General features: G+C 43.3%; 2 protein-coding genes across 4 annotated transcripts; both read right to left on the minus strand.

Moving 5' to 3' along the window:
- Positions 1 to 2,457: 2,457 nt before the first annotated feature.
- Positions 2,458 to 4,485, minus strand: LOC101774106 (calcium-binding protein P). Its single transcript, XM_004953609.3, has 2 exons — positions 3,860 to 4,485; positions 2,458 to 3,429 (listed from the first exon to the last, which is right to left on the minus strand). Exons 1-2 carry the CDS (start codon positions 3,915 to 3,917, stop codon positions 2,666 to 2,668), a joined length of 822 nt encoding a protein of 273 aa, XP_004953666.1. The 5' UTR covers positions 3,918 to 4,485; the 3' UTR covers positions 2,458 to 2,665.
- A 217-nt stretch (positions 4,486 to 4,702) lies between these two features.
- On the minus strand, positions 4,703 to 16,558 carry LOC101774511 (protease Do-like 7). Of its 3 annotated transcripts, XM_012848174.3 has the most exons (25): positions 16,051 to 16,558; positions 15,870 to 15,940; positions 15,633 to 15,767; positions 14,341 to 14,399; positions 13,860 to 13,896; positions 13,574 to 13,699; positions 13,068 to 13,157; positions 12,773 to 12,838; positions 12,539 to 12,595; positions 12,354 to 12,419; positions 11,421 to 11,528; positions 11,174 to 11,254; positions 10,411 to 10,460; positions 9,760 to 9,925; positions 9,140 to 9,640; positions 8,199 to 8,381; positions 8,004 to 8,106; positions 7,530 to 7,700; positions 7,362 to 7,441; positions 7,246 to 7,299; positions 6,726 to 6,953; positions 6,210 to 6,425; positions 5,963 to 6,120; positions 5,332 to 5,443; positions 4,703 to 5,180 (listed from the first exon to the last, which is right to left on the minus strand). In XM_012848174.3, exons 1-25 carry the CDS (start codon positions 16,286 to 16,288, stop codon positions 5,004 to 5,006), a joined length of 3,333 nt encoding a protein of 1,110 aa, XP_012703628.1. In that variant the 5' UTR covers positions 16,289 to 16,558; the 3' UTR covers positions 4,703 to 5,003. The 3 variants fall into 3 exon arrangements, with proteins under 3 accessions (XP_012703628.1, XP_004953667.1, XP_022679466.1); XM_004953610.3 differs by lacking the exon at positions 7,246 to 7,299 and having other exon boundaries at positions 16,051 to 16,557; XM_022823731.1 differs by lacking the exon at positions 16,051 to 16,558 and having other exon boundaries at positions 15,633 to 15,733.
- Between the last annotated feature and the right edge of the window lie 291 nt (positions 16,559 to 16,849).

Below are 16,849 nucleotides of genomic sequence, written 5' to 3' on the forward strand. Positions count from 1 at the left end.
CGCATTTAACTTTATTTAGTCCAAGTCGTTGTTTGCAGGGAAGAAGAAGCAAGGATCTTTGTGCTTTTTTTCCCCGGAAGAATCTTGGTGTTTGTAGCAAGGCAAGGTGTTCAATGCGGCCGTGCGGGTAATGCAATACTACAAAACGAGACGAGACGAGACGAGACGAAAGAGGTTGCTGTTATCAAATCAACTACTGAGAAATTCAAATCGGGTGGAGGACGCATGCGTCGGGGTCGGGTGGCGTAAGCGATCCATGTCGAGTAGCGGTCGTGTCATCCCTTGCCAGATCGGTCTCAGTGCGCCGTGCTCCAGCCGCAATTGATCGGCAAGCGGACGGTGATTTCCTCTCCCACTTCCCAGCGCGCGCCGACCTCGGCCAGGGCCGCGAAACCCACCACGGCGCGGCCGCCACCGCATACAACCTGGGCGCCGCCCCTTGCCCGAGGCTCCCGAGCGCACGGCTGCCATGAGACGCGACGCCATCTTTTGCTGGGAACTAGCGTGTCCATCCATCCGCGGTGCCGGTCGGTGCATGGCCTTTGCTCGATCTCCAGTAGTTTTCTCCCGTGTTCTGCCGCACTCCCGCCCCTGCCTGACAGCGACCGGCTAGTGAGCGTGCGGCCACGGGCGTCGCAGGATTAACGACGCGACAGGCAGGGGAAATAAAATATTCGGTGCGTTTGACCGCCTTTCGGCCTGAGGCGCACGGCTGGTTTTAGTCGCGTTCGCGCCACTAGTGCGCGCCAATTAGGAAAAGCTGGGATGCGGATTGGGGATTGAGTGACTGACGAGAGTTGAAATGCTTACTAGAGTAGCCAGGTTATTGTTAATTTATGGTGTGGCCAGTGACGGCCGGCCGGCGTTGACTCAACGCCTGCTACGGGATCCCGGTCAGTGGCGAGGGACAATTCGGTGGGCAGGGCGTGGCTGCGTTTGTCTAAGGCCGCAGACCGAGGGTAGCTGGAGTCGCGATCAAATCTGGCAGGCTTGTCTTGTTGCCAGTCCTGTCATCCTGTGTTCCATGGCGTTGGTGGCTTCCTTGGCCACATAGGAGCCACTCCAAGTCAATCGTGTCCATTCTACTCGGCTCATGCACGATATGGCCGATGCCCGCAAAAAAAAAAAAAGTACGATATGGCCAAGATAACAGTACTTTTGGACTTAAGGTCAAGTGTTTGGCAACGGTTGAAATTGAACTGAAACATCTCCGATTCAGATCGTCTCGAGTTTGGCCGTTTTGTCCGTCGCTGTTCGCGTGACTGCGTGTCGTCGATGGGTTGAATCTCCCTGTGGGAACAGGCCCTTTGGTCAATGCGGTCCCGGCCCAGGTAGCACGGTCGAAGCATTTTCGTGGGCTCATTTTTCAGGCCACGACGGTAAGAACATGCGCCTCCTCCTCAATGGTCAGTGCGTGTTTGTCTGTTTGATTCGCTCCAAAATGGACGAAAAAAAAAACGTGTTTGATCCGTCAGGAAGAAAAAAAACTCCTGTATGCATAGGAATACACCACTCCAAGTTGGAGCTGACACCCATTTTCCTTTGGTTGGAGCTGACGCCTACGCCTTGTATGCTAGGTATACTTCATCTAGAACTTCAAATATTCCTAGCCTTACACATATATCAGTATTTTCAAGGTATCAGCAAAAAGGATGGTCCACTAACTAGGGCAAAATGTGCGCGTCATGATTTTATGATTCGGATATGTGTCTAGGGAATAGATGCTCGTTTTCTAGCAATTCCAAAAGAAGAAATGAAAGAGAGATTGATCGTGCAATGTCTCCTTTCCTTTTGGTGCGTTCGCACTCACAAACATCGTCCCATGTCTGTTAGTCTGTTACAGTGTTGCTCTTCATCTCTCTAACGCCGACTTCGTGAACTATGTCAACTCTGTAATGCTGTTTTGGTTTCAACAATTAACCTAGGACCATCCAATTTTTGTCACTCTATTCTTGACCATAGTACATTGTCGACTTGCAGATTGAATGAATAAATAGCCAAAATGTGAGCACCACTGGTGAGTAGGTAGGTTCCGCCTATTCAATTCAATGTTATTTCTTGATCTCCCACTAGATGTCTCACTCTACGAGATGAATTCACAAATCCAAAGTGAAGTCCTGGAGAAGATAATTAGTGAATTACTACATGGAAATAGTATTTGCGAGCAGTTCACTAATTTTTCGAATGTATCAATCAAAAGCGCACGCTCAGAGTAGAATGTTCTCTTTCTTTGTGATGCCAGTCGGAAAGAAGAAAAGAAAGTGAGGATTGATCATGGAGTGTGTTTTGCATTGCTTTCAAAGCATTCTCACTCGCAAACACCACAAGCCTGTTGAGACTTGAGACAACAGCCTGTTGTTATTCATCATCTCTCTTTAGCCGGCAGCCATGTCTGACTAATCTCCTACGTATTTTGTGAAGAGTATCAAAACGAAAGGGGACAAGGACAATCCAAGGCGCGGAGCACAACGAATGTTTTGAACTCATCATCATTACCAGGCGAACCGAAAGTTTTCTCCTTTTCTTATCTACAACACCTACAAGAAGAACCTGATTCTTGGCCCACGATTCCTGCACCGATAATCAGCCAAGAGCCGAAGAAAAGAGAGGAAAGCGATCGCACGAATGGAAACGGTTTATTCCCTCTCCCCGTCGCGTCGCTCTCTCAGACGATCGTGCAGGCGTTGGGATTCTCCTCGCTGAAGATGGTGGTGAGCCTGTTGGCGTCCGTGGCGATGCGGTAGATGCCCTCGCGCACCGGCGTCGGGTAGTAGCTCCGGTACTCCCCGGAGAAGTACTCGTGCCGCCGCGGCGTCGCCTCCCACCTCGGCAGCGGCGACGGCGTGTACCGGAGCAGGTGCAGGTACCCCTGCTGCCCCTGCGCGGGCGCCGGCGACGGCGACGGCGCCGCGCCGTGAGGCCCCTGCTGCTGACCCGGCGCGCTCCCGCTGTCGCCCGGGCCCTGCGCGTCGTCGTGCTCCTCCTGCTGCGGTTGCTCCCCTTGTTGTTGCGCTTGCGGTGGGGGAGGCTCGGGGCCGAACCGGACGCGGCCGGAGTGCTTCTTCTTGCCTCGTTTCGGCGCCTTTGGAGGCTTCGGCTCGGCCGGTGGCGGCGGGTCTTGCGTTTGCGCGGGTGGCTCGGCCTCGGCGGCGGGTTGCTCCGGTTCGGCTTGCGGTTGGGGTTGGGGCGCGTCGTGGTGCTGCTCGGGCTCGGGCTCTTGCTGCGGCGGCGGTTGAGGTTGCTGAGGCGGCTCTGGTGGGCTCTGCTTCTGCTGCGGCTGCGGCGGCGGAGACGGCGGGATCACGTAGATGGAATTGTTGCTGACCACCGGCCGAACGTAGTGGATTTCCGTGGGCGCGCCGGGCGGGTAGGCCAAGGCGTAGTCCAGCCTCTCTTTCCTCCATCTATCGCTCCTCCATCTGTCGCGCCCTGCACGTGAGCAAGCCGTAATTTGTCACCACTCAGAAACTTTGCAAGATAGTTTAAGGTTTGTTGGACATACCTGACACAAGCCAGAGGTAACACTAGCTACAACATGTCTACAACTCGAATTTAATTTTACCTCCTCCTTATTTGGAAGACGAGCTAGCTCAATTACAATGACAGCATTTGATCAGAAACAACGAGGACTCGATTATACGGAGCAGTTGACAAAAAGAAAGAAGCGGCAGTGCGGCACTTTCGAGTGTACACTCTAAGCACTCAACGCAGAACATGACAGACCCGTGAACCATGCAACCTTCAGCCCTCTCTCAACAGTCAACGGCTTCATGCTTGACTAGGAGCACGAGAAACTACCAACTATAAGAATTGTAGCACAAACAAAAAACGAGTGAAGCAGAGAGACTTTTGTACGCACCGTTACATTTTCCGAGCGCTTTGGACACGATCTTCTCCAAGGGAGGATAGCAACCCATGTCTCTCCCTCCCTCCCTTCCTCACTACCTCGCCGGGTGGTGGTGGTGGCGGTGGTGGTGGTGGTGGTGCCGTTGGCGCGTGTGTGCCCGTGCCCGTTCGCGTCCGGGATGCATGCTAGCTCCTCCACTCCAGTACGCGGCCACGGAATGGAAGGGACGGGCCTTATAGTAGAAGGCCACCTGTTTGGTTGGTGCTGCCGTGGTGCCACTGCGAGGAGAGAAGGAATCCAACAACAATGATCTGGTACCTAAAAACACGCTTCTTTTTCTCTCGGCGGAAGGCATCGGCGGAAGTGGCGCAGGACATATAAAGGGATGGTCCTCGTTTCCGTGGATACAAGCTTGAGCGAACAAGTGGTGGCCGAATATATTCCTGCGGAAAACGCCGCCCATGAGAGGGAAGAACGGTGTCTGCATGGCTCACATTTGTCGTGCGCAGCAGAAAAGGTCGCGGTGAGCTTGCAGATATATACTTTGTTCTGTTACACTGCTTGCGTTCCGTCTCCCGCCTCGAGTCTCACCGTGCAACTTAGATTCAGCTGCTTAATGTGGGAAGGTAAGCTAACTTTTGAGACAAAAAGTAACATGAACAAAAAGTAGGCGATGAAGCAGGAGTAAAAACTTATTCCACAAATTACGTAGTCGAGCTCATACCAGCGGTAGTCTGGCGAAGAACAATGGAAGTATGGAAGCGGCCACCGGACTTTGATCCCTGAATCCGATACCCATAAATCTGTGGCTTGGTAACTTTATCATCAAGAAAAGTTACATATCTGGAAGCGAAATGGCCGCCTGAAAGCTAACGATTTTTTTCTTACCAAAATAGGAGTAGATTGATATACAAAAGGTAAATCCCGCGGTCTAATTGCCACAACAAATGAATCCATATGTTTTTTTTTATGAATACTATATATCTCCTTCAAGCACCATCTATGCTAATGCCCACCACTAATCCTGCAAAGTACAGGATAACTTCGACCTGCATAAGGCAGGATTTTAGCTTACCAAACAAAAGCATGACCCTCTAATTTCCTCATCTCCATGCTACGCTGAAAGCATGAAAAGCTCACGACAAAACAGACTAGATCACGCCGCAGTTGATTGCAACGCTTTTATCGTTCTCCTCCGCCATGTGGCAGTTTCTGGCTCAAAGCTAAGCTCCCAGGTTGGCCAGTAGTGAAGGTCCTGCTTTAGGGTAAGTACACGAGGCTTTCCATTCAAATGGACGGTCCTTACCCTAACAAATTCACCATCTTCCAGGCCCTAACCAAAAGAATGATTAAGCCATATTAATTTACATAAATGGTGGAGGAACATAGTAAAACCATATCTAATTATCAATATACTGCAATATAGTGATAACCAAATAAGAAAAGACAGGAAAATAACGATTGATGCATAGCATTGCACGTACCTTCACCACCTGTATAAAGGTTTCCAGATCTGGAGTTGGTTGCCCATTAATTTCAATGATCCATTGGAGAGCATAGAGACCATATCTATGTACCGGACTTCCGTGACACCATCTGCATAAAATCATTGGCGCTCAGTATTCATTCCCGGTCATATCTAAATGTGCTATTGCTCAGAGTCTAACATCTATACAATTATGTAGATAACAGACCCTGTCCACCCAATTACATTCATCATGGAGAAATATGCAACATGAAGTATGCTAGATTGCTGGTTGGTTTTAAGCCACTTCCGCCCTAAAGGCAAAATAAGATGCCATCCCTTTATTTTTATCCAAATGATAGAATTGTTTATACCTAACCACATGACATTCACTCACAACTCTTCTAAGCTCTTCTAATTTTTTTCCGGGCTCACATAAATGAACTGAAGCCCTGTACATGCCGAACTTGATGAGCACTCCGCAACAAAGTTCTTTACAATTCTAACGTCAGATAGTAGTCACCAGAATGATTGCTAATCCAAATCTTTAGTCAGTAAATGCTCGCAGATTCAAACATTAAGTTGATGAGAAGTTTATGGATTAGAGATGTTTCTAATATTGTATACATAAGTTCGTAAGGTAATCTCACCTAGCAACATAAACTCCATGACCTTCTTCTGGCAAGAAGCCAAGTGCACGCACTGCTGAATGAGGATCCTGGATAATGCATCCACACCAATTAACCATTCGGGTTGTACCATTGCCATCTCTTACATCAGTTCCAACAATAAGTTCAATTTCTTTTCCCTGCTCAAATGTTGAAAGAGTTACAATCTACACTGCTCATTTATTTTGCATTCATTTATATCGAAAAAGTTCAGTTATGTCATTCTAACCTGACGGAAGATTGTCATGTTCAGCACTCCATCTGATCCAATGGATTGGTCCAACTCTTGGCAAGCCTTCTCAATGTCAAGGAAGCATGTAATTGGCTCTTTGTTGATAGCAAGAATCATATCTCCCTGCTCTAGAAGATTTTCAGCTTTTGATCCAGCCAAACACCCTTTCACCCGCAGGACTTGTCTACGAACAGGATCCTTCTTTGCAAGGTCCTGGAAGCATAATCGCAATGAAATATTAAAAGTTTGATGTGAGCAAAAACTTCTCTATTTGCAGGTAACACAGGACAAAAGGGACCATACACTAAATTTGACAACTATTTGAGTTGCTCACTAACAGACAAACTGCATCTGAATTAGTAAGAAAGAGCAAATTGATCATCAAAATTTATCTGGTAAAAAAATGTGTGGTGGTACAAGGCAATGTGGCTCAAAAGATGTTAGGCAAAAATATAATCGCATATGCAGATCAGGCAGAATACAGAGTATTTAAAACTTTAAAAGAATGATTACCTGCACCCAGTTATCACTCAATCCATAACTTCTCGCCTTGGATAGCAAAGTTGGATAAAGTTCCACCTCCAAAAGTCTGACAAATGGCATTGGCCTCTTTATTCCATTGATAAGTCGAAAAGGGCCTTGAGTACGAGAGATAATCTTCTCAAGTACTTGGCTTATTGCATATATTGGTATGCCTCTAACAAACTGATGATCCTCTGAACTGCTGCAGCCATATTTCAGCTGGAGAAAACATAGTGCGAGTTATACACCTGTAGTACAGTAGTAGTACTAAATACACAGAAGAATGAGTAAATGGCCAGCTTTTACCATTCAAGAATTAGATGCATCTCTAGGTAAGACTTGTAATGGCTGTCAATTACTAATAAAATCCATATAGTAAGGTAATCTGTAGAAGTGGCTGGTACTTTAACAAAGTCTATCCGGTTTAGTTAAAACTGCTGGGATTATTTTACTAGTAGCCCATATGAGTTTACTGTTATTTACTTGATGTTAGAGACATCACGCGGCTAACCTTGCGCGTAAGCCGTCGTTTTGTTCTTTTCTTTGTTCTTTTGAGTGTATGTGCCTGGGAACATGCCAGCATCATTACTTAAGAAACATACAAAGGAAAGAACTCGTGAAACTAACCTGAGTGGAAAAGCTTGCCCACAATGCTTGAACTCGTCCTTGCTCATCAGTCAAGATGCCCGAAAATGCGCTACCAAAATCTAAAACAAAAAATTTGGAATATAGTCAACCTTGAAAATTCAAACATGATCCAAATATCGAATCCAGTGAAATTTCTATAGGAAGTACCAGTATCGAGCTCAATGACCTCCATGTTTATTGCACGGTATCGTGGACAATCAGCTGAGCCAATATTAACAGCTGTGCAAGGATTAGTTATGATTGATTTCCTTGATGTTGCCTGTAAGCTTCTACTTAGCCCAACTAGATAGACAGAATCTCCTCGTCGCAAAGCAGGTTCTACACAAAAAAAAATGTTTTTTAAACATATATAAATGGACCATTTTTGTGAAAAAGGCAAGGTGCCTGGAAAATGAAAAGTTCAGTTGCTGTGTACTCTTTTCTAATGGTATAACATAATTATTCTTAACAGTGGTACGATAAAGTAAGGCATGCTGACTGGAAATGAAAATTTCGGCAACTATCTACTAACGGTATGGCATGATTAAGCTCAGCATTTAATTCAATAAAGTGAAATGAATCACAAGCCAGTTTCTTCAGATAATATTGGGAAAACATGGAGAAACTCTAAAAGAGGCAAACCTGGTAGAAGCTTAGCAGCCCGGACAACAGATGCCCCAACTCCTAGTGCAGAAGGATCATAAGCCACCAGTGCAAAGTTATGAACAGGATGCAGGAAAACAACCTGAAAAATAACACACACACACACACACATATAAGATATAGTTGAAATTCTGTATGCCTTAGCTTTTATAATTGCGAACAGAACAAACATACCTCTGCAGGTATTTCAATGGGATATGCAGCAAACGAAAGCATTATATCAGAGATAGATACAGCAACTGTATTCCTATCAACAGCAACCAGACCCAGATTATCAGAATGATATATTATAACCCCAGTTCCAAAGAAATGTTGTGAGTGCACTCCATCAAGCATACAAACTGGCGGCACATGAACCTGAAAATAGAGAAGACAGAAGGTTTTGAGTAACAGACACAAAAGCCACTAGAGCAAGTCAAAACCAAAAATACGGGTTGCTTAAATTGCAGGGCAGTTCAACAATTAGCAGGAGTGCTCCCAAAGCACTGGAAAATAATGGAGTGAAGGAAATAGAGATCATATAGAAAATAGTCTAACAGTCAGCGAGGAAAAACAGGTAAGCTCTTATTTTGGCTCCAATAGTGTCAATACAGCCAAAATAAGCACATTTCATTATTGAAAAGTTCACATTGAAAATATGACATTAGCACAATATTCCATAACATGTAAGTTCTTAACTTTTCCCCAGATTGAAGTATAAATAAAATGCTCCACCAGTGTAAATTTACGGTGCCTAATTATTTTTGGGGGTTCAGCCTCTTCTGGAAACATAAGGATGAACTTGTCAGGAAATTTATTTTTGGGGTTAAGCCTAAATCCTATTCGTATGCCCATACTATCAAAACAGAGGACAACATACTGTGGCAATACCTTGGGTAACTTCAACTTCAGCATACCAAGAAAGGTCAAATAAATGAAGCTAGTTTTTCTTGGCTAAGCTTTTGGGCTTTTGGAACACTGTTCGCAGCCTAACTCACAGAAAAGCTTATGCAGCTTCTAGCCTATATGTGCTAGCCTGCGGCAATACAAAATCTAGCACCCTAGCCTCTCAGAGTGTTACATGACAGATCATGATTATAAAGCGCATGTTCCATTAAAATACATGCATTCCTCACCTCAAACATAACAAGGGCTGGTTCAATTACTTGTTCTGCCAATGACGCATTACTTGATATTGTTCGAGCAAGGTCAGAGCCTTCTGCGTTCGAAGGATGCCTCAAAACACCACTTTTCACATCCTCTAGATCTCCATAAGATGGTAAAGTTCCCTCAGCAGCAATTTCCTCATCCACACGTCGCCTTTTTTTCTCAATGACAGAATCTTCACTAGAGTGAGATCCATCTACGACAATCTCATCGTCAGTTTGCACTTTGATGCATCCATCTGCCAAATTCTCAGAATCATACTGGCACTTGAGATCCATAGGACTAGATTCGGATAAAGATGAAACAGAATTTGAGTTTGTGTCCACATGACTAGCATGGTGAGCTGAAGCTAAAAATGGAGATTCAGATGGTATAGCTGGTTTTGCAGTCCACAAGCCAGTTGCATCATTTCGAGTATATAACTGAGGTGGCGCGTACCATTCATGCTGATCAATTGTCACCAGTACAGACTGATCACGTAAATAAAAATAATCAGTTTACTTAGAAAAACAAGACTCAAGTTTCTACTAGGATGTGTAGGAGATAAGGCATTGCTTATTCTGATAAACCTGCTATTCAAGAATCTTACCTTGTTCCGATGACGATCAGTGTATTTTACATATTCTAGAGGCACTCGTGATCCCCTTGACAATTTTGAAAGAACTGCAATAAGGTCATCTAAATGCACAATATCCTCTCCTGCAAGCTTTTTAATTATTGCATGGCGTGGAACAGATGCTCGAGAGAGCGTGTACCTGCATTGCATAGTGTTAAATAGGTCGAAGAAATGGCCAGTTTGCTTTGGTATCAATCATATTCGTTAGAAAAGATATCAGTTAGCAAACTGAAGGAGTAAACTGTGTAGGTAAAAAAATAATGAAGACCCAAAGAACAAATACAGCATGTATTGCTGTTTAAACCACAATAGGAAGGTTATGATCAGTTGCTGGTTGGGAACCTGTTGGAGTTCAAATGCAACCTTATGCAAGGATAGAAAATCAACATTTAACAAACTATCACAGATGTACATCTTCAAAGCCCCATGTTAAAAAGGCCATTTGCCAATTGCCATTATTAATCCTTGCAATCCATTTTTAACTACAAGGCAATTCCAACAGCCTACTTCCAAAGGATTTGTTACGTTACTATAAATGAAAGGCTGGAAACAATAACAGCAAATAGGTAATCATTCTTTAAGGAAATGGAACATCAGAGGCTATGTTACAGTTGGATTTCTTACCCTGCTTCTGCAACATATACGAGACCACATTTGAATCGGAAGTTTCTAGCCTGAAACAAGACAAAAGCATGATTAGCAAAATTTTGAAAGTTCAACAAATACTATTGGTGTAGACGTTGATGTTGCCATTCTAAGTTCAAACATGAGAAAATGATGTAAGAAACAATTGACTGTGTTCAGTTATGTAGCATGAGATAGAGTTGTGAGCCGTTTCTGTTCAATTATGTAGCATAAGATACAGTTGTGAGAGCACCATTTCTGGTAAGAAGTTCAAAAAGATTCGTTCATTTTAGTAAGTTACAGGGGGTTTCTTTCCACAGAAAGGGATTTACGGATGTAATGGTGGGAGAGCTCACTTCAGGTTCTCACTTCTCAGTGAGATCCCTCCCTCATAAAATGTGACTATGCGAGCACCTCCAGTAGGTGCTTAAATGGTTGCATTATCTACTAGAAATAGGTAGTTACATGCACAAGTACAAGTTCAGCATTGATGCCACATCAACTAGTGATACTGTAAAATTAGCATCTTATCATCCTACATGGCGAGAAATGGTGATTTTCCTTTGGCAGACACCTCCAAGCATCTTAAAGCAATAAATGTTTGTCTAACTGTTTGGATTAACTTAATGGTTATTTCAGGCTGTATAAACAAAAAAAAATACTCAACTATTTTAAAACAAGGAGGAACAGTTGTAATTGTCTATTTTTCAGGTGCTTTAATTAGGGTAGTAGAAGTAAAGATGAAGGTTCAATCATACTTTACCTGCTGATATGAAAGTGGATGGATGACAGCACCACTAACTTCCAAGAAATGATTTGGAGTTATAGAGTGCAAATCCTCAACCTGCAGAGCCCAGGTGGTACTTCTTAAAAGGTTCAAAAGATGTGGCATGCTGACTTAAATATAGGAACGGTAAAGGCGGCAATGAGCAGACAATATATCATCCAATAGATGTAATATAGATATAACTATAAAAAAAAAGATACGGTAGATCAAAATTGCCAAATACCTGCAACTTTACTGTTAAAGGAACACCACCCCTTTCTATCTGCAAATCGATCTCCCGGCCAACACTATCATCAAGTAAAGTTTCCAGTCTAAGAAACTGTGTTACAACCTGCAATCAGTTAAAAATGGTTAAACAGCATCCTAGAGTCAAAAATATATGTGCTATGGACCATGGCAAAGGAAATCAGCATCAAACATACTTTTGTTCCCCGTTTTAGCTTGCGAAGAGCGTTCTTTTTTGTTTGCCATTATACGATTCCAGGAAGAGAAATAGCTATACGCCCCTAGCTCATTTAGTGTTTGCTACATTTTCCAAGATTTAGCTCATTTATACATCGGTCAACATGGGTACTTAAGGAGACAACTAACTTAATGAGTAGAGGTTTGTGCATTTTCTTAATACCATGCTAGAATGATAAACAAAAAAGAATGGAGTAGTTAAAAGTAATCAAAGATGTTCCTGTATGCTTAAATGAGAACAAAGGTTCTGACATGCTCACAGCTGATATTTCCAACAGCAAATAGTAGCAGTCGAGTTGCTAATATAAAATCAACCTTACACCATAGCCCATGAATTATTCAAAAGTAAATAAACAGTGAGTCAGTCATGTGCATAAGTGAAAGCATGTCTTTTCTTTACTAAAAAAAAGTAGCATTTCCTCGCTATAATATTACCCGTAGAATGACATTGCGATGACAGTTTCTACTTTCTAGCATAAAATTGGCTACTTTTTAGGCATCCTAAGCATAGTCCATAGCATAGATTCATTCTGAACAATTGAACATAGCCCGCTATATTCACTTCAACCGCTCGAACTAGGTATTTAGAAAACTGTGCATGAAATGTATATGCTACTTTATTAATGTCTTCAGTACTTAACAGACAAATATGGTGGATTATCATATATATCTGGCAATTAAAAGCAGTACTCACCTCCTCATTGATGCAAACTAGAACATCACCAGGTTCTAAATGTTTATGTGCAGGACCTTCAGGCACCTGCATGCACACAGCCTTCCGGTTTCAGCAGTCGCAAGTTACAGAATGGCATTATACAATAAGTAGCACGATAAGTGGTAGATTAAAACATGCTTATAACTGTAAGCACCAGAAATTACCACTGAATCAACAACCAGCATTCCAGTCTCGCCTGCTGGAGAAACTAAGCGCACCATCTGTAGAGAAAGCAAGTTGCAGTTCTTAAGCTTAGACCATGGAGGTTGACAAGTGAAAATATATTCTCATCATACCATGGAGAAACAAGCTTACAAAAGTTGTTGGAGATCTAAAAAATCAGCAATCACAAATTACCTAGTCAATTAGCGAGAAACAGACAATGTGCAAGAATATACCTGTTCTGTTTCATTCCGGAGGCCAAGACGACGAGTTTCTTCAAATCCTTTGTGTTGAAAGGTCACCTTTCAAAGCAACAGAAAAAAAGAGGAATACTATGATGCCCAAGAACCACAGCGAAAGCAGTAACAACAATGAAGAGAAATCACGTAGCGTCAAGAATATATTTAGTACCACAAGGTTGAATGCATGAATATTTGAGACAAAGTGAATCTTTAGCCAATCTTATTCTTAATCTATCCCAACAACAAAGAAATGCCTCATATGATAAAACAGTGGGATCAGCTTACTCACCTGAAGTGTACCACGTGGAATATAAATGGATTCTGGCTTGGTACCAAATGCATCCCAACTATCACGTATCAGATTCAGTGCTCTAACAACCTGAAATAGTTTAGACATAATTTGCAACCAACAACAGCACCACAACAAAGAAAGGAACTTAGATAGTAATGACATTCCCATCTTCATGATCTTATTTTTAGTGATTTCTAACTTCTACATGCTCTTTCTAGCTCTATGTTGCCTAATTTCTCAAAGGGCACAGTAAAAATGCATTACTAAAAGGTTAGTATTCCAAATAAAAATGTTTCACATTTGTTCTCTCACTTAATAGACTCGAAGAAAAACTTCCAGTTAGCCAACTAAACTGCTTCTGTAAAGCCTTGTATTGTTAGACACAAATGTTATGTACTGGAAGCCTTCCAATTTTCATGGAGTTCTACTAAATTCAACAATTTTGGAACATCTAATATAGCATGACATTGTAGTGTGCTAATGCTCATTTATAAACAACTTACACGTTCTAATGGAAGGAAGAAGGCAGAAGCACTGGAAGATTTGCTTCCAGCATTCAGGGCAACAGCCCTTCCTTGGCAATCAACAACAGGGGAACCACTAGAACCACCTTTAGTACCAGATGCAGCCTAAAGAAACAAATGATCCATTAGCTTACAAGCAATAACAACATAAAAACAAAAGTAGCACACTATTCTATTAAGTCAATAGAAGATCAAAATCATTGTGAGCAGATTAATATGAACTATCTAAAGATGCATGCAACATCAAATAGCCAAAGAAAGTTACCTGCATATAGAACGTATTGAAATCATTGTATCCATCCCTGACAAGAAATTAAAACAAAAAAAATATAATATTAGCACCAAGATATAATGTATAATCCAACATATCATTTACAAGCTTAAAATAGCTAGCAGCTCCAACTGGATGAAGAGAACAGAAATCAAGGAGTCTACAGAGCCAGTTTGATATTTCAAAAAATAATGGTAAAATAACAGGAGTGAGATTGTATATTTCATTTCTTTCTCCCCTCATCTCTTCACTTCAGAGTTCAGATAGCAAACAGAGGTGTCACTACAGTATAGAGTTATCGTGACTATTCCAAATCTCCTTTGTTGCCACAAAAATATAGAAACCAACAAGTGCGAGAGTTGAAGTTTGTCTATGTTGTCTCCTTTTTCTATGCGCTATGTACAAAGGGATGTCGTGATAAAATAAATAGTAATCAAAAGGAGCAAGCTATGTAGAGATAAAAAAGAGGGAGTACTTCTTGTAGTAAGGTGCTTCTCTATCAAGTCGAGCAAGTGTTCCTGCCAAAATTGAAACCTGCATCCATTAAAAATAAATAAGAAAACATTACAAAACACAAGGAATTTATCAGACAAATTTCAGCAGTTAGATCTACATCCAAGAACGAACAATGTCTAGGCCTGAAAGCATGCATCAGTGCAAAACTATCTGGTGCTATTAAGAAGTAGAAACCCACATCCTAGAACATGACATTAAAACCATGTCAGAATCCCGATTGAAACCAATTTGCTCAAGGTCTTTCTTTCAGCTTGGCATACCAAATATTTTTGTTTGCATGGTTTTTTGGCACTACCTGATATTATGTTTGCATGCCAACTTGTCAAATAAGCGTCTTCTGGGTCAACCAATGCTAATGGCTGAAACTACTTCATGGTGAAAAGGCCTTGTCTTAGAATTAAAAAAAGATGGAAAACAAATGTGTATTTACAATTCCAAATGCCATTCATCTAACAGATTTCTACGCATTCGCATGTCAATCTGGGCAGGTGGTCAGGCCTAGAGTGTGCAGGCATCAAAGCATGAGAAGCGCCAGTGCATGCATTGTCCCTTTTTGTTCACACACCGAGCTCTCAGAACCATATCATCACAGTCATAATGCAAAATAAGAAGACTAAAACAAACATGGATAAAAATTGGGGGAGAGGTACAGCCACTCCATATCTTTTTCCCTGATAAGAGAATACAAAGGCATGCTACCAAACATTTCTCTTCACCAATAATTCTGAGGTGTTACACGTAATATACTTTTGTCACAAAAAACAATACAATCATAACTCTCAACCGCAGGGAAAGTTAAGGATAAATGAGATTTAATTATGATCTACCACGTCATTGTTTGCAAAGCATTTGTAAGAGAAACTTGAAGTATGTAAACCATTTCCCTAATTATTTCATTGAAATGTCAACATGTCACAATTAAGATTTAACGAAATAGGCTTTGATGCAGTATAAAATGGATCGGACATGGGACCTTAGCTGCATAAGTTCTGGATATTGCAAGCAAAGAAGATTTGTTTCACAGTGCAGAAATAGGAAAAAAAACTAAGGCAGTAAGGATTGATCAAGAGCAATTATAAAACATAGGCATGCTGTGGGCTGTAGTGGCTAACAAGGAAATTTATGCGGCGTACTTTACAAGGTGGGACGTAACAGTCAGAGATTATCTTCTACTATTAATACAATGATACGCAGTTCTCCTGCGTGTTCAAGGAAAAAAACAGTCAGAGATTAGGATAGAACTCAGGGAACCTTTTCGCCGCTGTCATTTCCAACAACCCGGATTTCTAGCCCGACTGATGCTGCTTCAGGTGCCAGCGGAATCTCATCATACTTAAGAAACTTAATGGCACCTGGATCATAGCGAAAAAAACCAAAATCATGTACCTGTTTCGAGAGAAGAGGGGGAATTTTGGATTAACACGTGGCATTAGTATTGGGAAAGCAATAAAACATAACAGAATGGAATCGAGCAGAATATATACTCACAGGATCTCTGTACAGGGGGTACACAGGGATCTCTTCCCTGTTCACGAACATGGCCTCCGCGACCACAGGCCCTGTCACCGCGATAATCGCAGCAGCAGCAGCAGCAAACAAATCATTCACAAGTCGCACGAATACACATCGAGGATACGTGAGAATGGGAGCTGAAGGCAGCAGTTCCTACCTGGCTTGACCACGTGGCGGTTGGTGAGGATGATGCCGCGGGACTTGTCGACGACGAACCCCGTGGCGTAGCTGGCGCCCGCCACCTCGGTGTCGAAGGCGCGCGGCGCGGTGGTGCGGAGGACGACGACGGAGGGCACGACGCGGGAGAGCGCGCGGCGCCAGTCCTCCGCCGTGACCGACGACTCGATCTCCATCGCCAGCTCGCTGCCGGCCTCCTCCTTGGCGGGGCTCTCCATCGCCGGCCGCGATCTGGTTTCCGGTCCGGCGGCCGGCGGGCTCGGCTCGGCTCGAGTGGCCTCTCCGGCGGCCGCTTAGGGTTTTGGGCTAGGGGCTAGGCTCCGATTCGGAGGAGGATTTTTATCATCACGCGGGCGACGTGAATCCGGGATGGCCGGGATGTTGACGTGGTGTAAGGTGAGTGTGAGATCAGCGGAAGAAGTTGGGAGTGGAGCTGGTGGTGAATGCGCTGCGGACTTGGGAGCTTGGCTGGCTGGCTGGCGTGCGCACGAGATTTCGGGAGGGGAAGACCACGGCCGAAGTCACGCGCGCCCCTCATGCCTGCTGGTGGGCGAAGAAGATATTTTCCTCGAGAGTCGCGGGATTAGGCCCAATTTAATTAAGCAGGCCGTGGGCTCATGGGCTGGTTTAGTTAAACAGGCAGACTACTTCGAAATTGACTCGGCCTCGAATCAATTATGCAGGCCATGGGCTTGTTTGGGGACCACAATTTCCAGGCCCTGGCAGATTTGTTCTGGACTTCTAACTGATTAGTTGCCTGTCCTCTCCAAAAAATAATT

This window comes from Setaria italica, chromosome I, assembly GCF_000263155.2.
Source record: "Setaria italica strain Yugu1 chromosome I, Setaria_italica_v2.0, whole genome shotgun sequence".
Taxonomy (NCBI): Eukaryota; Viridiplantae; Streptophyta; class Magnoliopsida; order Poales; family Poaceae; genus Setaria; species Setaria italica.